At 25.5% G+C, this 26,017-nt stretch overlaps 1 protein-coding gene across 2 annotated transcripts in view; it reads right to left on the reverse strand.

Moving 5' to 3' along the window:
• LOC112598701 (disintegrin and metalloproteinase domain-containing protein 11) overlaps positions 1-26,017 on the reverse strand; it is a 235,438-nt gene that overhangs the window by 14,006 nt on the left and 195,415 nt on the right. For both annotated transcript variants that reach the window (XM_025345244.1, XM_025345245.1), the window contains exons 6-19: positions 16,079-16,148; positions 15,446-15,592; positions 13,260-13,454; positions 13,110-13,184; positions 12,732-12,904; positions 10,870-11,039; positions 8,253-8,416; positions 7,922-8,095; positions 7,585-7,780; positions 2,572-2,689; positions 2,392-2,502; positions 1,061-1,124; positions 897-995; positions 653-833 (exon numbers count right to left, since the gene is read on the reverse strand). In XM_025345244.1, coding sequence (XP_025201029.1) covers positions 653-833; positions 897-995; positions 1,061-1,124; positions 2,392-2,502; positions 2,572-2,689; positions 7,585-7,780; positions 7,922-8,095; positions 8,253-8,416; positions 10,870-11,039; positions 12,732-12,904; positions 13,110-13,184; positions 13,260-13,454; positions 15,446-15,592; positions 16,079-16,148 — 1,937 coding nt within the window. The remainder of the gene's footprint in view (positions 1-652; positions 834-896; positions 996-1,060; positions 1,125-2,391; positions 2,503-2,571; positions 2,690-7,584; positions 7,781-7,921; positions 8,096-8,252; positions 8,417-10,869; positions 11,040-12,731; positions 12,905-13,109; positions 13,185-13,259; positions 13,455-15,445; positions 15,593-16,078; positions 16,149-26,017) is intronic.

Below are 26,017 nucleotides of genomic sequence, written 5' to 3' on the forward strand. Positions count from 1 at the left end.
GTACCTGAGTAATTATTCAGAGCAAAATTAATCAGAGACTAGTGATTTTCACTGTGAATTAGAATCAGTGTCTTACTATTTTGAATTACAGAATACAAATTTCAACTTATATTTATATTTTATTATATTATTATAAGATAAAACATTAATGTATTTTTAAAGAAAAAAAGTTAGGTACCTACGTATTAAAAAATAACGGGATAGAAAAAAAAAACAAAATATAGCAGAAATTTCAAATTAAACATTATGGGGTAAACTATTTAATATAAGACATTTATTATTTTAGATGAAAAAATATTCTACTTTGGAATAAGGAATAAATTATCGTTGTCATTAAAAATAGTAAAATTATATTTTTATTAGTAAAATTTTGATTTCAATTGATAATTAGTCGATATAACTTAAAATTAGGTAAATAAAAACTTAAATAGTTTTTAAAATAAAAATGTCTCATGTTATATGGATTAACCGCTATAAATATTTTTTTATAAAGAAATTAGGTAGGTACTGCAATCGTTGTGATTATTACTTTTTTCATATTTTTTGTCATGTAATTTTTATAGTAATTTTCATTACTATAATTTCACAACATGTAAACTAGTTATATTTATATAAATGTGTACGAACGATTTAATTAGTTTTTGTATCTTACCATATGGGGTTTCTTTCATGATCATTTTGCTTTCTAGATCGGACTTAGCTTTTTTTGCATCCTCCGGCGACAATGTCACGTCTCCGGCGTTTGGGGAAGTAGGCGAAATTTCTAACTGGATAGAACAGTCATTTCCTGTCCATCCATTATCACAGAAACACTGGTTTAAATTTGAGCAAATCTGTGGACAATAGTACGTAGAATTAACATTATGTACGTCGTTTATCGAATTCAAGTCCATTACCCCGTGTGCAGAGCACTCCATATTATTATGATTACTGGGACATTTATTGTGTGTATCGATGTATGGTTTCATACTCGTGCATGTTTGATTGATACAAATCTAAGAAATAAACAAAATTAAAATCGTATTTTGCAATATGATAAGCAATAAATTTGTTTGTTTACCAGATTATCACCGCACAGAGTTCCATCTTGAACTAAGCTAAACATTTTTGAACCACTTGTCGACCTAAACGAACACATTATCGCATCGATTTATTATAATTAATATATATTTATTTTATTGATTTATTACGCCTAATATACTTTTTTAAATTATTTTTGTATGATTTTTATTGTATTTATAAGATGATATATTATTTGAATAGTAAGAAATAATTTAATTACGTATTTTGTTAATTACATAATTTAAATTTATAAATAACATAAATAATTTTCACTAATTTATTTATATGTACTATATATTTTATAACATTATTTAAATCAAAAGTAAAAATGCACAAAAAATTTAAATATAAATGTTATATTGTAACATTAAATTTTATTAAATAAGAAAAAAAAAATAAAGATAAATTTGTGGCTACTTTCTTACAATACGCATTATTAATGATTTTATTTTATTTATGTATACATTTTAAATAGTGTGTAAGGAATATAATTTAAGCAGATTTTAGTATAAATAAACAAATTTTGTAAAATGTTTTTAAAAATCTCCTTAAACTATTTTACGAATTTAAATATTTTAACTCCTTAGTATTGGTTAATAAAACTCATTAAAACAATTTAAGATTGTATTGCATTTTTTTGCTGTCATATCATTTTATTTATTTTTTTTTTTTTGATATTGTATTTCCTCTGCCTTTTTCTTACTTTTATTTTTGTATTATTTTTCTTGGATTGTAATGTATGTGTTTTTAGCTTTTAATAAAGTTTTAATTACTATAACATAAATTATAAACTTTATAAACTCTAAAAATAACTACTATTATTAACGACTAACCCACTATAAGTTACCTATAAATTACAACTTATATCATTACTATATTTTGAATAGGTTGTATGTAGTACACTAGGGACATGTGTTACTAATGTTACTATAACCTCCGACATCAGACAACAATTATTTTGTATAGAAATGAGGTAAATTTTTTAAGTGAAATCGTAACATATTTAAGTGTAAATTTAGAGGAATTTACTAAGTTTAAAAGATTTTGCTTTAAATTGTATCACAATGTTTTCATAGTTTTCCGTCTGCCTACTATAAGAAGTTACTTGCAGGTACTTTTATTAAATTCGAATTTTAGTAGAACTCTAAGAGAACTAAACAACATGACAGTTAGAGGTTCAAATGTCATACCGAATACCCTATTACCTTTGTTCTTTGAGCTGTTTGTTTGTGTTAAGTAAACACGATTTTTCAACTTTGAGTTCACTTTATACATGATGTTATATTGTAGTTATAATAATTGTTCCACACTAATAATAATTTCACTTACTTGCACTCATAATCCTTGGAATCTATGGTGATCACTGTTTTGGTGTGTCTTGATGAGTTTTGAGGATATTTACTACCTTTTTGACATTGCAATGAACCACAATACACATTTCTACAAGAAAAAATAAATAAAAATTTTGGAATGAAATTATATTTTTAAAACAATTTTTGAAATACTCACTTTTGATCGCATTTTAAGTACGTGGTAGTACCAGCATTTTCGACCATGCCGCAATGTCCACTCATCGATCCTTTGGTATTGAATTCGTCATAACATTTTCGGTCAGATGAAACGCCGCCTAAATACAAACAACCAGTACTGTTTTATAATAATAAATGTATAGATCGTTTTTGATGGACTGTCGTGCAAACGGGCGTGTACCAGTTGCTTTCAAAAGTACCTTTATTTTTATATCGATTCCCCTCAAACTACCTAGAGCAAAGTGTACCATTACCCTCAATAATATACACCAGTTGGTCTCAACTGAATGTATCAGTAACCTTCACATATTATTATATATATGTCGTAGGCCATATGAATAATTAGTTTTTTTGCGAAAAGACTAGGCTCTTTGCAATAGGGTAGCCCGTTTGCGGACTACTTATTATTTTTCCAAACAGCCTGCTGTTTTTTAGGCTCATTGCATACAGACTAACAGCAGTTAGACCTTTTAAAAATTACAATAATTTTATGGTAATGACCATTTGACTATTGTATTACTAACTTTATTTTATATTACTAACTATGTGTAAAATGTAAACTGAACTATTATATTATTATATTATAAGTACATTATTTTCTTTTTGTTTATAATTTTGCCAATATTATATTTTGAATGTCTAATAGTCCATGATCGAATTTTGGAATATTGATGGCAGAAAAAATGATACAGAAATAGCGATAAGAAATTAGTTATAATTGAAGTTGTTAGTTATATTTTATTCAATATTCCAAAAGTAGATTGTAGACTATTAGACACTCAAAATATAATATTGGCAAAGTTATAAACAAAAAGAAAATAATGTACCTATAATACAATAATATAATAGTTCAATTTACATTTTACATAATATGATTAGTAATATAAAATAAAATTAGTAATACAACAGTCAAATAATTATTACCAAAAATTATTGTAATTTTTTAAAGGCCTAACTGCTGTTAGTCTGTATACAATGAGCCTGAAAAATAGCAGGCTGTTTTGAAAAATAATACGTTGTTCGAAAACAGGCTACCGCATTGCAAAGAGCCTAGTCTTTTCGCAAAAAAATTAATTATCCATATGGCCTACGACATATACAATTATAATACCAAAACGTAAAAAAAGGGAGGTAAATATGTGAATAATCATAATGATAACAACACGTATAGTAAAAGAATAAATAAAATAATTATAATTATTAGTGGCATACAATATAATTTGTAAATAGTATAAAATGATAAAAAAATATTTGATAATTGCAATTATAGGTATACATAATAGATATTATGTAGATATCGTATTTTGTGTTATAAAAAAATTAATTTAACTAAAAATTAAATAAAATGTTAGGTAGTAAACAATTTAGATATATTATTAATGTTTTATATTGTGTTGTGTGTTATATTTTGTAACAATGACTAATAGATTTTACAAAATCTAACTGCTAATATTTTTATTTTAATATTTATAGGTATATAAAATCGTCGATTTGGAATTTTTGCTTAGGTGCGAGCGATTGGTATTATTTTTTATTTCGTGTCACTTATAACAATATGTATGTACTTATTTAAATTTCTTTAAAAACATTTAAAAAAATAAAAAAATTTGGATTTGAACAACTGAGATTTTTCAAAAAAGACAAATAAATTGATTCACATATATTGGTAGCCCTTTCTGAATTAATTTAATTCAAGCCCATAGAGAAGGTTAAAAAGTTGGGCTTGAGGAAATATTTATTATTATATTATTATTATGTGTTAACTAAATAGTCTGAAAATTTCATTAATTTTTTTGATAAAGGCTGAATTGACATCAAATCTTCAATAAAACGATTGTCTATTTAATTAATGGGTAATTATGACAAACTGAAAATTAAATCAAGACATTTTTCAGTTTTTCAATTAAGATCAATTTAATGAGACTTTAATCCTAAATTTTGTACGCGTTTTCACCATGATTGAGATCAAATCTGTACTCCATGACTAATTAATGGCAAAATGACTTTGGACGCTACATGGATACTTTATTTGAAATCAGATACGATAATTGACGGATTGAATAAAAGACTAAAGCTAGAGCATTTTTTTAAACATATTAAATAATACATTTTGATGATTCGTTATAGGTAGTTATGAAAACACTAATGGAATATAAATATGTTCATTTTTTACTCAGTGTATTGTAAGAAGTCGTAGAAAAAATTTCACACAATACTCCAATATCAAGTCCAAAAACATTTTATCTCGAGAACATAACAATTTAGAATTTTATTCTGTAGCAAAACATAGTATATTTTTTGTGTCGTTGTTATATAATAGATTTTACCTCAGTAAGTATATAATTGTAATATTGTCAATGCTGAGAGAACTTCAAAAATAGATTTTTGTAGTGGTGGAAGTGTTTTTCTTCTCGCACGATAAATGCTTCTACGAATGGAGTTTAGATCGTATAATATTACATCTGTGACATTTAATTGAAATTCTTCACGCATTATTTATAATGTTCGTATAGAAATATCATCCAAAGCTTTCCATTTTAAAGCATTAAAAATAGTAATGTTTATGTTCGATAATCAATTTTTAAAGCATCTTTTCATCTTCACTTATAAACAGTTTTGAAGTACATATCTTAAGTGTACGTAACAATTTAATACCCACTTGTATAACGCAATTTTGATAAAATGTGTTATTATTTAAAACAAATGAAGTTTTGTCCTTTTCACTATACACTTGAGTAATAATTTCCTCTTGTTATTAGGTCAGGGATTTTTGTCTACTAAATTATACCTAGCAAAATATACATCATATCTGTAATCATTTATAACAACCATAAAACTACTAATTAAGATATAATAATTAATAATAACATGCGTATTGCGATACAGCTTAATACAATAAAATTGTCGTTATTCATTACCTATATATCGTCTACCCATTTAATCGCATTTAAAATTACGCATTTTGGTAAAATTCTCTGTTGGCATTGGCGAACTATTATTATTAATATGATTTTCATTAGTTTTGCATATTATATATATTATTTATTATTTACATAGTTACCTTCCCAATTTAACGGATTGGTATTTTTAATCGTATATTTAGTAATATGTGAAGGCAATTGGTACATTCGGTTGAGCGCAAGTGCGTAACTGGTACATTTTTAAAATGATGAAAACAGCCATTGAAAATAATTGGTCAACACCCTCACAACTATTGTTGTAACAATTTAATTATTTGTACAAAAATATCACCACTGAATATAAATATCGTAAACGAGCTTTAACATATATGTTGGTATAGCTATTAAGTTATATTTATTGTTAAAATATCTTATAGATTTTCTCTAATTAATTTAATTGATTTATTCAGAATAATAGATGACGCGCAAAGGATATCGAGTCTGGTGAAAATATTTTGAAAGAATTATAGAGTTATTGTGTACGAGTATGCCTGATGTTTTCTAAATATAAACTTTTTTGACTTTATAATATATAAATAGATTTTAAGAAAACTCTTGAGGATAAGGGGTTATGATTTTTTGTATTTTTTTCCATAATATTTTTTAATTTACTTGGATTAAAATATTTTCACTTTTTTCTGTATTGTGCGTAGGAAATATTTTAAAAAGAATTAAAATATTATGTAAAACATTATTAAAGAAAACAAAATAAACTAAAAAATTTTAAATAGTTTCTATTTTCAATGTAAAATTGAAATATTATATATACTTTTATATATACATTAATATAAAACCGATATAGATATATAATAATATTGAAATAATTGATAAAATGGTTTATTATAATTGAACTCAAAAATAATTCATGCATATAGATTATATTGTTTGAATTTTTTGTTTTAAATATTTAAAATTTAGGTACAACGAAAAATTTATTAAGCTACAAATTTATTTATACAAAAATATATAATAATTCAATTTTTGAAAAAAGCTTATTTATTTTATCACTAATAGAAAAAAGTTGTTGAATTATTTTGTACTAATTTTATTAAAATTTACTGGAAAAATTAGATAAGAATATTTAATTGGCTAGTTCGTAAAGATTTTTATTTAAATATTAACTTTTAAGTTTAAAATGTGAATATTTTAAGTATAGTATTGATTTTATTAAATTAAGCATAATAATAATATGTTTCATGTTCTAAGTATTCATAAAAAAAATAATTCATAGTATAACGTATTGCAACAACTTATAACAGGTAAAAAAAATATTATTTTAGTTAAATACTTTTACTTTTAGTTAATGAACTATTGGTTAATTTATTTAATCTATTTTGTTACATTAGATTCATTAAACGATTTTTTTTTTTTTTTTTGATAAGAAATAAGATAAAAAAGTGTTGTATTAAAACTTTCACATTTTGTTTGAATACATAAAATAAAATGTTATCATATCATGCTAAATTGTAATATTGTATAAATATAAGAAGTTTTGTATTTATAAATAAAATAAATGATGTCCAAGCATATTTGTTTGATTGTAATATTGTTCATGGAAGTAATACGTTCAGTTATTAATTAGTTAAAATCATTAGTAGTGTAATTTATACATTTTATTTTCTGGTTAATTAGAAAGATACGAAATTTTACTCCTGGTCGAACACTACTGTAAGTATAAATTAGTCATTCTAACTGTTACTTTAGTCGTTATTACTTATTTATCATGTGTCATTACTGAATAAATAAAAAAATTCATATAATAAAATAAAATAACGAATAAACAAATTAAGACATATAGTACCGACTATAAAAATTTATCAATTATATCTCAAATCTTTATCGAATATTATAATTTCGCACATTTTAAATTCGAATCCATTAACAAATAAATACGAAATAATTTTTCTAAATGTATACATTCTGCTCCTTTCCCCACTCAATCAAGTCCACATTTAAGGAATTTGAGTATATAATATATAATATTATAAATATTAAATTAAATTATGATATATTATCTGTAATAATATACTCACCGTAACCCCAAATATCTTTACATTGAGCGTTGAGCGTGGGACACTCGCCCATGTAACAGTAGGCGTCTTCCGTTCCGCAAGGGCTGGCATTCTTTTTATACATGTCGGCGGGACATTGGCCATTGTCGCCAGTGCAGTATTCCGGTAAGTCACATTCGTTGTTTGCCGCTCTACACAGTGTCCCCATTGCCAAAAACTGTTAACAGCATAAATATGTTAATTTTTGATCGGAGTGTAAAATATTTGTATGTTTTAATCCTCAAAATGCAATTATTACATTTTTTCACTTCCAAACTTCTGTAAATATCGTTATTACCTACTATGAACAATAATTTACCTTGCAATCATTACAGCAAGTTCCGGACGCAGAACATTCAGCTTCTTTTACTAGTTTGCATGTAATCGGATCACAGCACGGATCATTTTTTTGACAGTTTTCGAACCCTCCACAATCGCATTCTTCGTTGTCTTCCACTATGTTGTTACCGCATTTTTGTTGTAAATTAGTGATCTATAATAAGGGCCACATATAATATATATGATATAGTATATGCAAAGTGATACGTATAAATATTATGAAAAATGAAACGATCCAACCTTAATCTACCACTAGAGTTTAAAAGGTTTTCTTCAGAATATTTGATTTATAACAAGTGTCTCAATTTTACCTCATTTGGTTTATTGAGCAAGCACATATTTCGAGTTTCCCGAAATTCGTCTATATAATCGTTGAGGCTACAATCGCTAAATTTGTATGGTTGAATATTTTCCATGCCCACAATAGATTGTTGCATGATACAACCATGCCAATCGCGACAGTAACACTCTTCTCCTGAAAAAAAATGTACGTAATAAACATAGACGAAACTAAATATTTGTAAAATGGTAGGCTAATATATTTTAAAATGATCTCTTTCCCTGGTCATAAAACATTAGCTATTCAAATTTTTATATTTTATTAATATTATAAAAGAAATTACCAATAAGTATTTGTACAATTTTTTATATTCTGGGCTTTGTTTCTTATAAAATTATTTAACATACTCAGATATCAATTTTTTTTTTTTATATATATAATAATCAGACCACCATAATATATTCAAGCTTTTTATTGAATTTCAAGATAATATACCGCTAATTATTAAATACCTCAGTCTATTTGCAGTACAAATACTGTGGCAAAGCAATGAAAATACGACCTATAGATATTGGCCATCATCACTTTTCTTATTACTTTGGTATTTCTATAAATATGTGTATATTAAAAGAAAATAAATTGTTAAGATTACTTCACAACCGAATATAGTAAATAATATTAAGATAAATATAGATAAATAAATAAAATAGAAATAAAAATACCTAAAAATAATTTTTACTTGTTAATTTTAATAAAATATTTTATAAACATATTCTTATTTATTTTAATTTATTAAAAATAACAACAGGTAGAAGAAGCTAATATTATGCGTCCCATATTATATATTATTATTATAAATAATGATAAAAATATAAAGCTATCATTTTCATTATTAAATTTCGGAAAAATAACTACAAAAACAGTATTTTAGTTTTTTTTAAATACAATTTTTTTATATAGTATTATTATGTACCCCATCTGTATCATTTTTGATGTCGATAACTTGTTGACATTAAGTTAGGCCATGTCAAGTTAGGCCTAACTCGAAATTTTGTTTATGAATTTTAATTTAAAAAAATTATTGTTATATGTTTAACATAAAGTACATCATTAATTTATCTATACTTTTGATCTGAGAGTCAAGTGAACCTAAAACGATATACATGCGACAATACTATTGATATTAGACAATAATATACTTTGTACCAATTTGTATTGAGAAATAATTGAAATTTATATAACTAAATAAAGATTTGTAGTATTTTGTAACATTTTTAGGTATTATTATAATATGAATAAATGATAAACTATTATGCCCATAATATTTTTAAATTTTATTAAAAAAGTAACATTTTATAGTTATACTATATATGTGTTTTAATGTTCACAATTTTAAATATAATTAATGATTGTTTATTTATATAATATTTATAGTAAACATCTATAATATAAATACATTATAAGGATATAACAAATTTTAATGGTATTATTAAAGCAGGCGAAAAAAGTGGTTATGTCATCAACTCCTTTGTAAGTTTTACCATCGAGTGTTTACCTGGTTAATTATGAAGAAATTAAGAAAAAAAAACATAGGCTATTTATCATTTGAATATGTCTCATGAGTCAAAAAAAAAAGTGAACCGAAAAAAAAGGTTCATTACTTTTATTGTAAACTTTGCAGGTATATTAAACGTCCAAGACCTCCTATAATTTTTTTTAAACATTATCAAAAATTAATTATTAAAATTAAGTACATTTCATGATAATACTGGTTTAATGTATGATAAACACATTATTTTAAAAATACAAGTAAATGAAACTTAAAGTTTAACTAGGTATGCTGTTGGTTTTTTAAAGATAAGATAATCGTACTAAATATATGAATGATGTGAATTATTCAAGATACCCTAAGGTAACTCTTGTTTATTTTTGTTTGATAATGTTTATTTATCTAACATAAAACATTCATTACTAAATTGTTTTCATTAAATAGTTTTAAGATTAAATACATATTATTACCTTTATATTACTTTGATCTCAAAATTTTATAAACCTAAGTGTGTATATAAAATGATTTTATCAGATTCTTAAACGAAAATTAAGCGTCTTTGGGTGAATTTTAGTTAAGCTGAAGTATAAACTCAAAATTTTATAAAGTAACAGTACAGATGCATAAATGTAATATAAATGTAACTATCATTACGAACAGCTATTTATTATTAGTGGTTTTTAATTACTGTTGCAATGATTTTGCCTTGTGGTTGTGATTTAATTTTAGAGATTTTTTTTTTATATAATTCATTAAAAACCTTGAACTCCCACAGTCCAAAAAGTGTATATTAGACACACACACACACACACACACATATAGGGTCGTTTTCTGACCTAACTATCGTTGTTAAGTATCGTGTACTCGTTAAGCGTAATCATCGTACTTATTAGTATTATTACACAGTTGGCCCAAAATCAGGGGACGAGATCGTTTCAGAAATCCTATAAACCCACTTGAGACTATTACTATATTATATCCAAATGGCGTGAATACAGGTCTATCACAATTTTGTGGGGATTAATTTTATCATGTTTGGAGATGTGTTTTTAACTTTTAAGTACATTATAAGTCAGTGCATATAATATGTATTACTTACTTTTGTCATCGTGGCCCATTCCCACGTTGTGTCCGATCATATGTGCCATCGAACCCGCTATGATGTGTGGTTCGTAGGCATTCACATCCACACTGATACCCACAGACTTTGCGGTACATACAGTTCCATGGATAGCCATCCCCGTTTCGCCACCCACAAAATATTCTCCACTAGAAATAATTAAAGGATTCCGTCATACAAACGATAAAAGTTAATGCAATAATAATATAACTATTTTGCTATGAAACACAATTGATATTTGTCAATACACGACAGTATAATGTCAAATAATCAAAATAACGCACACTAGAATACATATTATTGAGTCAAAGAAATAGAGAATAATATTTTAATTAAAAAAAAATAAAAATAATGTATGTTAAGACTTATAACTCCTAAGAAATAATAAATAATTTAACGCAGCATCAATTTATGAGTGTGTATAGGTTTTTAATCAGTAACGTGTTTATTAAGGCGTATCTTAGAGATTAAGTGAAACGTAAATTTGTTTAAATTAGTTTGCAAGCAATCTAAAAGTAATCGTTTACAGTTAATGTTTAATGAAGAAATATATGGTATCGATTTAAGTCTATTATTTTAACAGTAAGTTATCCTATACAGATAATATAAAATAGTCTATACATTTTAAACAAATAAATTATTTTCCTGATGCAGCAATAAAAAAAAGTTTTATAACTCTGTTAACAGATTTTGGTGATTGTTAAAACTGTTTTAATGTTAGAAAATAGCATGCGTAGTGTAATTTAATCATTGTTCTCTAAATATAAGTGGTGAAAATTTTCTAAGTATCTCGTGTATTTTACACTACTTATGTAACGAATCCTTTATTTTGGTACTAAATTTATTCTATGTAAGTACTTATAAGTAATTTTGGAAACATAACGTGATTCGGAAGTTTTTGTTCTTAATTTTATCATAATCAAAATGTAAAATACACTTAACGTAAAAGTATTGCTATTGTACAAATAGTTAAAAAAATGTACTGTTATTAAAATAACATAGACATAATATTATTTACTTATTAATGTATAAGAAAAATTTTAAGCATGTTTTATTATATTATTATTATTAAAATTACAGAATTTAAATTCAAGCAATATTTATTGTTTTTTTGTTATAAGTAAAATATATTAATTCTTGATTATTGTCTAATAAATTAAAATCTTAATAAACTGTATTAATTAATATTATTTATTGCGTTATGTTTGTACATTTGTAATCAGTGTTCAGTCATATATGAATAAGATTTATTCGACATGTTTGGAGGACGTACTTAGAATGAAATATATGGATATGAAGTGTTTTGCATATTTTGATGAAGATGATATATGAAGGGAAAAAATTGTAAATGTGAAGTATGAATTGTACGAAGGACGCGTTTGCAGTGATAATAGTACGTTTCATTTAGTGATGGATGAGTGTCGCGAGAGAGAATATTCAAGTGGTGTGTGGAAGGGTGGCAACGGTGGACGCCAGTTTTGATTGATGGGAACGGGAAGAGAAAATCGAAAGAGAAGTTTTATAGAATGTGTGAACAGATATAAAAGCAAATTGAAGACGGCTTAGGTTTTGACGGCAGAGATTGTCTAAGCCTTAATCCAAGCGATGTAAAAGACAAAAAAAAAAAAAAATTGATTTTTATATTATGTTTATATAATATTTTAAGTAAAATAATAACAATAATAATAAAAATCATAACAGAAATGAAAAAAAATTAGCTTCGAACATTTTTCATGCGTATGATATATTTATTTCATTATTTGTATTACGAATTTTGACGAATAAATTGATAAAATTTCGCTATTTTCAGGTTAAAAACAAAATATACAATATATACTCACGTTAGTAGTTGAGCAGTGTCTTTACCGATGTTGAATAGTGCATGTGACGAGTATTCGTTAAAATTGAGCAATGCAGTGCTAATTTCTTTGTTTTTATCAATTAGTGCCTGATTGGCCCCTTGCCACGTTTCAATATAGACTACCGACACTCGGGTGTTTATCGTTCGGAAATACTGTGTAGATAGAAACAATAAATAAGCAATTGTCAAGTTAACCATTTTCTAATTTTAAATAAAAATACATATAACCTTGAACGCGCAAAAATAATCTAACTGATAATTATTTTTTTCAACTATGAAAATAATTAGAAATTATGATAAAACGTATTATACTAATAATGTAAAAACTTATAATTCTTGTATTATGTTAGGTACTCACTAAATCAGCTATGTTTGCGATTTGAATGGCGTCAGTGATTACTTCAGATCTGGAACTGCCATTTCTCATTTCGAACTGAAGAATATAATAGTGTTAATTTTTTTTTTTTTTACATTTTTTAACCGACGGTTAAAGTATAATTATACTTACCATAGCTTTGTCTAAAACGAGAGCGGTTTCTATGTACTTAGTCACTTCTCTGACGTCACGTTTTAGTCGTCGCTTTTTCCGGAATCGTCCTCCAGTAAAACCGTTGGTATATTTGTTTTTCCTATCCGATCGCAAGTCGTTGGCACATCCACGTTTAGCCTTGTCCCGTGCCTCAAATATCACATGAGGATGTTTCTAGTAACCAAAAATGAATATTATTAATATATATTTTATTGAATCGAAGTACGTCTGATTACGTGTAAAATAATAATTTGGCGCAGAATTTATAAATGAAAGTTTAAAAAATTCGATCGTTTCTTTTTTGTCGGTTCCTTTTTTTCCTAGAATTTGTTGTATGTAAATCGTGTTTTTGACTAACTCGTACGTTTTGACGGGGGCATACTGAGAAAGGAATAGAGTTTATATTGGCTTTTAGGTTACGCCAGAATGATTCTATTTTAAGATTTCTGTTTTCCCCTTGCCACGTTTGTAGCGCTAAAATTGGAACTGTCAAAAACTTCTTTTGCAGCTTCTGTCGTTGTATCCATACGAAGTGAATTTCAAACGACCTCCAGGGGACCCATTTTGATTTTGGTGTTTATAATGTTGAATAATCATTTATAACCCGATGAAATTTTCTAATTTTTTATCTTTTCAGAAAAAAAAAATAAGTAATATTTTGAGACATAGAAAATGTTTCATAAAAACACACAACCAATATTTTTATTTTTTAAATGTATAAATCATCTGAAATTTTTATACAAAACTTTTAGTAAGACGTTTAAGTTATTTTGTTATTTGAGGCAAAATTTTAAATCGTCAATGAACATACGTTTGTTGAATTTTTTATAAATATTAACAATAATACTAAGTTCACGGAATTTAATTATTTTTAGATATTTGAAGTGATTAAATCATTAATTGTTGAAAATTAAACAAATGGTTAGGGGATTTTATCATAACAGTAAGTTATTCAAAGTAAAATTAAAACTAATTTACGTTATAAATTTAATTATACCAGTCAAATATGAAAAAATAAAATTATTTGTCAAAAAATAAATTAAACTATTTTAAGGTACTTATTGCAGCAAAATATATAGATTAATTAGATTAAATAGGAGTGTTTTAATTTATAATTACTTATAACTGTAGCAGACTAAAAAGTCTGCAGTTTGTTGGTATTATATATTATTCATTTATTTAACATACATAAACCACACAAAAAATATATTTATATATTATATACATGTCGACTCTGGAATGTTTTCTTCCCACGAGGACTGTCAGCAACCATGATTAATGATATTGGGTATTCTACGAGTACAATGGGTCTACAGATTTCCTTTGGGAAAAAAAGATAGTAATACCGAGGCCACTTTCTAAAAGCAAAACATTTCATGATTCTGGAATTTACAGTTATCACCTGGTACGTTCATTTTTCTTATGAAGTGCTGTATTTATATCTTACTGATGTGGATACTTAGTTAAGAAAGTATCATTCAATTGTGATACTTATAATATATTGTAAATAAAATTATATACATGTTATGATTGGCTCGCATAAACAATCACTAAAATTTTATGGTTAATAATGAGTTAATAGTTTCTTAAACATTATTTAGTGCCCCATAATTGTCTATTAAAATCTAGTGAATTATTATATTAATCAATTGATTTTACAGCCTGGTAATAATAAAGTAATAGTAATAATTTAATAATGATAATAATAATTATAATTATGATTATTATTTTATACCACATTTGATAATATTACAATATTTTTATTTAGTTCTAAAATAATTTTATACATAAACGCAAACCTGATGAAAAATTGCCTAACTAACGCCCCGTATTACAAATTTCATATTTTAATAACAGTAAGTATGCTATTTCATTTATTTTGATTTTTAATAGTGTTAATCGATAAATTATTTAGTTGTAGTAATTTATATTTAATAAATAAAATTCGCTAAAACTTATACTTTAAACACATTAAATAAGTTTAAAAGGTTTTGTGTAGAGTAAAAGTAATTTTAAGATTTCTAGAAGAAAAACAAACAAATATTATCAAGACCATTGATGGTATCCTTTAAAGTTTTATTTTTTTTTCAATTATAATATTAAGATAATAAATATCTATTTTTAAACTTGTAAAGTTTATAGAATTAATCAAGTGTTATACTGACCGACAAGTCTCCACCGTAAAATGGATGAATAATAAACGTTTCGTTGCCAATGTGTATGACACCGGCGACTCCATTGCATGTATGAAATGCAGCAGTGGCACCAGGGATATCCTTAACAGTTCCATGGTAGTAACAATGTTCAATTTCCTTAAAAAAAATATACACATATTTGTATCAAAAATATGTTTTTTTTATCGTTAGAATATAGTTAAAATAGATTAGTGTGTAATACTAATTTAATATTTTTTAGACCTAATGCATTTTTACCAAATCATATTAAAATTAACAGATTAAAAAAAAAAGAATCAACAACTTTTGTAAAAAATTATGAATTTGATTTATGATATGTTTAAAATTAGATTGCTTTTTTGTTTTTTATTTTGTACCATATTTCAAGGAATAATTGAAAGCAATTATTTTTCATTGAAAATATAAAATATTTTTTCTTCATCCGAATCTCATTTACATCATTCCTCTTATTTAAAAGCCAACCCTTAGCATCAAACATAATTAAATTATGTCTAAAATAATTTTAATCAGCCTTGGAAACATTTTACGATGAAATGAGTACAGTCATTTTAATTAAGATTCATGGAGTGCAATTTATAAATAAAACTAACAGTTTATACGTACTTGTTTGGAAACCTGTTCAGCTCCATGAGGTAAAAAATGTTTCTGTGCTAAATTCGGTGCTAGTAATTGTCTGTAATAAAATAAAGGAATATAAGTATATTTTTCTTGAATTTGTACACATAAATTAAATAAGTACCCAATAACCGAAAAGTCTGACATTTTATTCAAAATAAAAATACAAAAGAGCATAATGTATTAACATATTAATTAATTTATTACGAGTTAAAATTATTAACTTTTTTCTTTGATGACATAACATTTTTAAAATAAATACAAGATTAATATTTTCTTTCAAACAACATTTTGTAATTATTAGATCATGTAAAAGATCCGTGCTTTAATTTTATTAAAACTGATATTGCTTATTTCTACTTTAATTAAAACAAAGTTGGTTATTTACAGTCAATCTCCTGTTTAGTTTTATAATTCCATGATACACTTAATTAGTAAAATATACAATTTTAATAATTATTGTATATTATTTTAATTAATCTATAACTTATCCAGACAAGAGCCAAGTTGTTAAAAATTAAAGATAAAATTAAAGGTTTTATGCAAATTATAAATTAAATAAGAAAAAATAATAGTTCAGATTAAATAAAACTGAATGTACGTAAAGTAGATGAAAAACTTAATTGTTTAATTTTATGGCATATAAAAAAAAAATTGAAATTCTTTTTCAAACGTGTTAAATATTGCATAATTTTTCATTTTTAAGTATATTTAAAACATAATAAATTAATCAGTTTTTAATTATATTTATATTCTTTTCGAATAATTACGTTGATTAGGTTATGTCAATTTTCAAAAAACTAAAAACTAAAATCTAAATAAAATAAAAATAGAATTTGTTACACAAAGCTAATTTTTGATAAAATATTGTTTTTTTCTTGCATTTAGTTCAAAAATTTAATAATTATAGATTTAAAATATTTACCAAATTTAAAAATTACTAAACATGATATGATTTTCTAATTATCATTGCTTTTTTAATGCTATTTATAGATATTTTCTACTTTTTTTATATTTACGGTTTGTTTTTTACTAAACTATTTTAAATTTAATACAATGTTCCGTTTAATTTATTCATACCACAAATAAAAAGTAAATTAAAAATAAATTGTCAAGTTTTAATTTCTTAAATGATTTGTTTCTGTTATATATGTATAATGTTAGGTATCCATGCATAATCTTCGATTTTTTTCAATATTGTATAATTATTATTGTAGTTTAATGAAATAATAAATGTACTAACATTTAATTTTCATAGTTTAGTTAGCTTAATGTTTCTGATAGAATTATTTACAATATTATCGCACTTTACATAGCAAACTACATATTTAGTTTATTCAGTTTTTTTTTCGATCATAGAAACACAGTAGCCAGATAATCAGTGTAGTATATTGATGAATATATGAAGGAGACACTATACAAGTATAAGATGCATATTTTAATAATAATAATATATATATAACTATTGGCTGTTGTATTCTTTTTTAACCCAGTACTCGTTTATTGGTGGTTATATTGTGTTACAAACAGATTTTAGCAAGCTGATGTTAGTGTGCGTATAGATGCCTAAATGCGGATATAGATGAATAAAAAAAGAATAGACGATACGTCATTAAAGGGTGGACGATTGGGAAGACAATGAGTGATCCTGGGCTGCCATGTCAGATTACTTATATCGGTCTACAAATAATAGGATTTATTCCGCCAGTAGTTTCTTCGATCTTGACGGATAGCATATATTTTGTAATACCTTTTCGGTTCTTTAGCGGGTGAAAAAGGGTCTGACAAAATGTCTTTTTGCCATTCGAAATATTGTTGAATCATCAGAAATCGGTATTATTTTTAATAGGGAAATTAATTTGACTGACATTCGCTTAAAAGAAATGTTTGTGTCAAAAATTTGAGATTATATATAGTTGCCAACTTTAGGTTTTTATTCGCCGACTAGGCGTTACTGTCAGCGAAAACAACCTGAAATGGTTCACACCAAATAATATATTGAGGCAATTAAAACAGTTAAAAACTACTCACCGAAATGTGACGGTAATTAATTATTTTAATTCAGTTTTACGTTAGAAACAAACTGTTTTATATAATATTATCAATTCTAGAGACCTCTTATCCAGCAGTATGATTTATGGTTATATATTTTGTGATTTATATAAATATATATTATAAACACGTGGTATTATAAAGTTTTGGACAAGAATAGTTTAACAATTTTAAACAGGAATTACACTATGGTGTCACAAAGTTTATCTTAAATTTCACCACTTTTGATGCGAACAGATTAAGTAGACTACTGAATTAGTAATATAATATATGCATTGTATATACAAATAAATTATCAAACTCTTATTGTATTATTAATTATATTTATTTATTAAATAATTATTTTAAAATGCAAAGGAATAATATTATATTATATACATTATACATAGATAATATATACACACTTGTTTGGTTTAACAAATGCATATTTGCTGAATTTATATTTAGTAATTTGAAAGCATATATATTTAAGCAAGAATAATATTCTTGTTTTGTTGATTTGAATTATTTTTGTAAATTTTGAGTAAGTAGATAAATATGTACATGAAACCTAATAGTATGAATATATTCTTTTTTATAAATATTAAATGGTATTCTTTATAATGAAAAGTATACTGTTTATTTTTTGGAAAATAATATTACACTGGGAATTAAATTCTGTTGGTTGGTTTTATATTTTTTATGTACAGTAATTGTATAAACAGTTTAGAAATTACTGTTTGTATGGCCTTAGTTCAAAAATTAAATAGTTTTATCATAAATTAATATTGTGTACATAATCAGTTATACTTCTTTAAATAGTAGATAATATTGCAGTTTAAATTTTACAGATTATGTATTTCGTTTTATTTATATATTTAAATTTGCGTTATGAAAATGAAAAAACATGATTTATATACGATAATTATGACTCAATTAATAAAACCGATATCAAAAAAATTATTAATTATAAAAATGAACATTTTTGGAAAACTATATAGTATTATGTAATAGTACTTTATCAAGATTTTTAATTAACTGCATATTTTTAACAGTACAATAGAATGTTTATTGTATGTATGTAACATAATACGTTATGTGAAGGTATACAATTTATTTAAATGGATATTAAAAATATAACAAATGAAATCCTACTTACTCTCTGATTCTTTATTGTATACACTACTAAAAATGAATAATTAAATTAATGTCATACTAATCATTTTTATGTCATGAAGTGTTTTTAAATGAAAACACAATATTATAATTGTAGAAGCATGTGGTATGTGTGATATGTATAATATTATTGATAACACTTCAAAAGGTATTGAAGTGGAAAAGAAAATCATTTCAAAACTACAACTAGATTAAAGATCCTAAAGTTCACTTCGTGATGTGAATTTCCAATTGTGTTTATATCTAGCTAGTCTATATGATGTTACTGATTCGTTTAATATAAACTTTCATACGTTTACGCGTATAGCTATTATTATAATATTATTATCATAGACGTAAATGGTTTTTTTACTTAGGCACTTAGCAAATATTAACTAATATAATATAGGTAGTTTTTAATAATTATTTATTTAATCTTAAATTAGGTTCTTAATTTATTTAAGAGAATCATATTATATTGTATATTTTTCCGAAATTGTTGAAAAACAAATTTTTATCGAATGGAATATGAACATATGAAATATGTCTAGGTTATTTAATCATCCTGAATTTTGATTTGGTGTTTTGACTAGGGTGCATTATACTTATATGTATTATATTGCAAAAAATCAAGGAAATTTCAAATTATAATTTTAAGTATCAGCGACATCAAAATATAAAATATGTCGAAAATTAGGTTCGATACAAATTGTAATTTGTTTTAGATAAAATAATTTTTCGAAGACAGTGATAATATTTTCGATTAAGTTTCTTGACCACGATTTTTCCGAAATTCGTTCGTAATAAAAATTTGAAAAAATAATTTAATACGTTTTATTAAATAATCAATGTTGTGTAGCTACAAACTAATAATGTATGTACCTAAATCATGTTTTAATATTAAAGCTTTCACTATTTTCAGAACATTATCGTTTCAAAAATTATTTTACGTATATGCGTCATTGTAAATAAACAACAACACCGTATTATTTGATTTGCAAGGAGGATAATATGTTATTAGTGCGTATAATAAACAAATATGAATAAATAATATGAACTTTTAGGATCGGCATACATGAAACAATGTGAATAATATATTACATATGGCGTGTACGGATAAGGAAGTAGGATTAATAATTGGGTTTCATTAAAGTAATATTTGAACACAAGTAATACGATTATAATATGTCGTAATAAATTGCACTGGATCGTCGGGGTGTTTACAAGTAATATCGTGTTTGTACTAGGAGAGTCTTTGGAAGGGTTAAAAGGCATGTTCTTTTTTATCTGTGTATAATGCATACATGGATGAAATCTTTGTTTTATAGTAATTAATTAACTTATTGTTTTTCTTTTTAAAATTTCCCTCATTTTTCTGTATAGCTACTAATATTGTGTATATGATATGTGGACCATAATTATACTGAAACTATCCTTTAGTGTTTAATATATGTTCAATATTTACTAAGTGCCCTTCTTTCTTTCACTCATAAAAAAAAAAAAAAAAACTCTGTATATGCACTTCGTTGTTATACACATTAAATAAGAACCGATAGGATGCGTTCGTGCATCGGGTTTGTGGCGAGTTTGAGTGCACGCTCGCGCACTCTATATTATACACATAATAATATACCGTGCATCTTGTTCGAGAGAGACCTAGCGCAGTACAGTTATAATGCCATTCTCTCGTCAGTGGTTATATAAACGACAATTCGAGAACGATGATTGATTACCTCCAGCTGGAGTTCGGTGGTGTCCAGGGTGGGAGGAGAGTGACACATATACGCACGCTCATACGCACACACACGCACGTACACACATACACACTGTAGAACGTACCTAATGAAAGAAAACCAACCCTCTCATGCACCCGGCCACTGAAGCCCCCGCAGACATCGTCTTCGACCTGACAACGCCAAGTATTTCCCCAGAGTTGCCCATCCATTACCACTACTATTACTACTGAGATATATTACGTGTGCATACTGACGGTGCTGTATGGCGGTAAAAAAAATAAAAGCTTGTGGCACATACGCGCTCGCTGCGCGACGCAATTACTAGTCGCACACACGCGACCTACCAACTGTCGTTGATGTTTCGGCCAGAAAATCTGTGGGAAGGTATATGGAAAAGTGTTTAAAAATAATATTTTGTCAGTCTGTTTTGGTGCCGTTGCTACCGCTGATACGGCTATCGATCTATGTTGTGGGCGCGAGGCTAATATACGAATCGGTACGATTAATGGGCGCGAAAGAGTAGCAGTTTCCACCCACAACCTCCCGGCCGAGCAGAACATTCCGCGAACACAGAATGACGTTTTCAACGAGCGTGTGTGCACGAGTGTACGTGATCTCGTGATGATAGTAACAATAATGCGTGCGAGTACGGCTCCGGGTGTTAAAATATAAAGTGAAAAAAATATAATGTATACATATATTTATTACAAAAAGGGTGAAACAAGATGACTTTTTTATTATTTTGTATTTTAGCGACATGTGCATATAATATGTACGTCGGGTTCGCGCTCGTAACAATCGGACGAAATAAAATTATAAAACAGTGTATAGAACGTATGTTATTAAAATAATAGATACCACGTGCTTTATTGTGGATAATGGAAAATGTTATTTTTCCAACAATAATTCTCACGTTCTGTTGATTAATTAACATTTCCGGGAGACCAAAGAACAGAAAAATCACGTTTGTGCGATGAAAAACGGGTAAAGATGGTACAGCAACTACTGCAGATATCTATACCGGATTCGTCTCTTCGTTGGACGGAAAGAAAAAAAATCATCATAATATATTATAATTCGTTATTTTTTAACATTAATTCAGTATCTCATTTTTTTTTTCTACTGGTGGCTTAAGAAAATAACACTGAATAATAGTGAGAATGTTTTAGATCGAATTTTTACAGTATAGATACCGATTATTGGTAAAACATGACCGTTAGATTCTGTAGATGATATATTATAGTGACTGATGGTGTTCATCACTCGCCAGTGTCAAAACTAATTTTGTTTTGTGAAATTGCTGTCATCAGTTTGTATAACGAATACAACATAATTTTTTTTTTTTTTTTGTCTTGAAAGCTGTATACATAATAAGTGATACGTAGCCTTTAGATTGATAATTGATATAATTATTTCTTTGTGTAAATAAATGACAAAACAATAGATGGGTGAATTATTGTTATGTTACAGTGTTAAGAATAATAACGATAAAGCATAAAGCGTACACGTTTAATAATATACACATTATATATGAATAAAGTACATACTACAACAAAAGTTTATCCAATTAATCATCGCTCAGACCCCTCACTATTTATCTTATAAATTGTTGATTCCTACAAAATGTAGTAGAAAGTGTAAGCAAAATCTCTTAAACTAATATAAACTGAATAAGTATTATACCGTAGTAAAGAAATATCGTTTGCAGCGCGGTGTTTGGAGGGATTGAGCTGTATATATTTTTTAGCGGAATTCCAAGGACGATGGATTATCAGTTAAATATTATTGAAGACGAAAATAATTGACGCGAGTAAGCAACGGGCACAGTATATGTATATAATATGCACAGCATTGATGGAATGACAAATACCTCACTGTACAAGTACTCTTATAATACGGTGTATGGAAAACCCGAAATAATCTTTTCTGTCAGTCGTAATAGTCATGTTGTGTCAAAATCGGTTTTTGTTTAGTACAATTGTTCAATCACCTAACAAAATATATTGTATTCAATAAATTATTATTATGATCTTTCTGTTTATATCACATATATTGTTTATACGATTAGATATTTAAAAAATTATTTATTTGTTTTATGTGAACAAAATTCATCATCCAAAAAAGGAAAAGGAAAATTTTTATTGAATTTATAAAAAGTCTTACATTAAAACGTTAAATTGCTGTGATTTTAAATTATTGATTGTATACTCTATTAGCAAATAGTTTAGCATATACTTTTGTTCGTATATTTAACGTATATAATTAATTATAATTCTATTCCTAATCTCTTACAATTACTATTAGGTACATTTGTTTTAGAAATACAAAGTCTAACAATTGGAAATTTTATATTTTTCAGTAATACAGTAGATAAATTAAAATATTATAACTTCCACCATTCGAAAGTAGTTATTTAAAAAAAGGGGGACTAGGTAATCGTTCTGCTGATAGTAGATGTCGTGTATACATTGTCATTTAATGAGTGATTAAAAGTATGTGTTTAATTTAAATTCAATGAAAACTGAATCTGAGTGAAGACAGTTTTTTAGTTTTTATTACTAAATATATTTTGTTATAAAATATTTGTTATTGCTATTAAAAAAAATATATATTTTCTTTAAATAATTAGTATTATGAATATTGATTTTATTTTATTTTTTTAGTTTTTTTCTATAAATATACGTAATAAAAAATAAAATAAAAATTTATGCACACATATCAATTAGTAATATCGAATAAACCCATTCTATATAAATGATGCTAAAATATTTTCACATTCAATATAGGTAGGTATATATTTTATTAAATACAAAAATATGAGCTGATTTATAGTTTAAAAACTATACACGCACACATTTTTATCCAGTAAAATATGTTTTTATGTTGATATTGTGAATAATATAGCTGTTTTTTGTGAACCGTATTGTCAAGTTTAATGTAATCGAAATTTATGTATAAAATAAAAGATCAGGTACAAAAAAAAATTAAATGTTTCACAAATATAATATTATGCTGATCAAAGTTTATACTGTTTCTTAATGCAATTGGAGTTTTGTAAACATTTTTCACTAGGTATTCTAGAGAAACAAGAAATTTTACATTTTCACTCGGTTAAATCAAAACATAATTGGTATATATAAATAAAGTTTTTACATATGCATATATACACATAATATATTATATGTAAATGATATGTTTGTGTGCATGTATGTAATGGACGGCTGAATTCAAAAGATAAAGCATAAAGATAAAAAAAATATTTTATGGTAATACGTATTCTAAGCGATTTGTTAACTTTGCTATTTTTAATTTTAAATATTTCATTTTATTTTTAATATGTATATATATATATAGGTAGTGACACGATGATTCAATAATTTTCAACCACATTGTGTTTTAATTCTGTACAGACCTACTATTTTCATTTGCACTATTTTACTCTCGTTTAATAGCAGAAATATAATATTTTTTCTCATTTCTCTTAGTGGAACTACAATTTTCAAGAAATAGTGCACGTTAAAGCCATTGTTCCAAGCTTCAGTACTGAATGATCAACGTGTTTCTTGAGTTGTTAAACAATCCGGTGGACGCAGCACCTATTGTTGTCATTATTATGAAAAAAAATAAATAGGGAAAAAAACCAATCGAAAAAATATCAAGGAGAAAAGAAAATACCATTTTTAGATTCTAAGCAGAGCGATGAATCTACTGATTTTTCAATAATCGGTATTTTAATATTAAGTTAAAGACAATGCTTCAATCTACAATATTGAGGGTAGTTAAAATTCTGGTAGATAATAGGATCATGTTGATATTTTTGGGAGGTCTACGACAATTATGGATTGGTGATTTTTTGTTGTAATTCAAAAAATTATAATTCTAGATAATTAAAATTCCATTTCTTTTTAAATAACCATTTGCTTTACTTAAAACAGTTTTTAAAATATTTATATACATTTTAAAGTACTGAAAGAATTTAATTTTAAAATATTTTAAAATTTTCATAATAAAGTTGAGGCTCTGTCAAAAGTGTGTGTATTACATATTAAGCTTTTATTTATTTTATTCCTTTTATTTGTAAGGCTAATATCGTTTTCAATATTATATTATTATTATATTCATTGAACATTGTAACCATTTTTATAAGTTATGCATTTTTTGTAAATATTAAACTACTTTTTGAGAGAAAAATATAATTTTACGGTTAAAATTTAATAGAGTATTAAAATTTAAAAGTATTTTGTTAAATTACTATCTTAGTTGGATTATAGGCTCAAAATAATAGAGTTATACTTCAGAATACACTTTATCAAGAAAAACTATTCACTTAACTAGATCATTTATAGAAAAAACTTTATGTTTAACAAAGCATATTATTTTTAAAGGGTTTTCTAATTCGTTAATCCATTATAATCTCGTTGTTTGTTAAAAAGTTTTAAATACGATTGAATAAAGCCTAAATAATTAATTTATAGTAAATAATTAATACCAAAAAGTGTGAAAATTCTATTGGTTTTTAAAATATACTATAAACCTATTTAAAATCTAATTTTATATTTATAGATATTTAGATGCATGACCCTTTTTATAGCATTAAATCAAAAAGAATATAGTCGGTCACTTTTTATGTTATAAAACCAAAGTTAGGGGAGATATTCACAGAAATAAATTTAAATAAAATAAATATTATATCATTATAATTGTTTTATATTGATGGTGTTCGATAAGCTCAATTATTAAATCATTATATATTTCAATCATTATTGGCACATGGTAATTTTAATATTACCGACATACATTGATAACATATAGTATTTAGATTTTAGATACACTAAATTTTATATATATATATATATATATATATATATGTATAATTTCATAATTTTCAAATAGGATCGTATAAATTATTGTATATACTAGATCTGTTTGAATATATGTAACATTATTCAAATTTGTATCCAATGACGAATGAAATATTATTTATTGCACGATGGTTTTATTTCAA

This window comes from Melanaphis sacchari, unplaced genomic scaffold (genome assembly GCF_002803265.2).
Source record: "Melanaphis sacchari strain LSU unplaced genomic scaffold, SCAv2.0 Contig4_pilon_pilon, whole genome shotgun sequence".
NCBI classification, from domain to species: domain Eukaryota; kingdom Metazoa; phylum Arthropoda; class Insecta; order Hemiptera; family Aphididae; genus Melanaphis; species Melanaphis sacchari.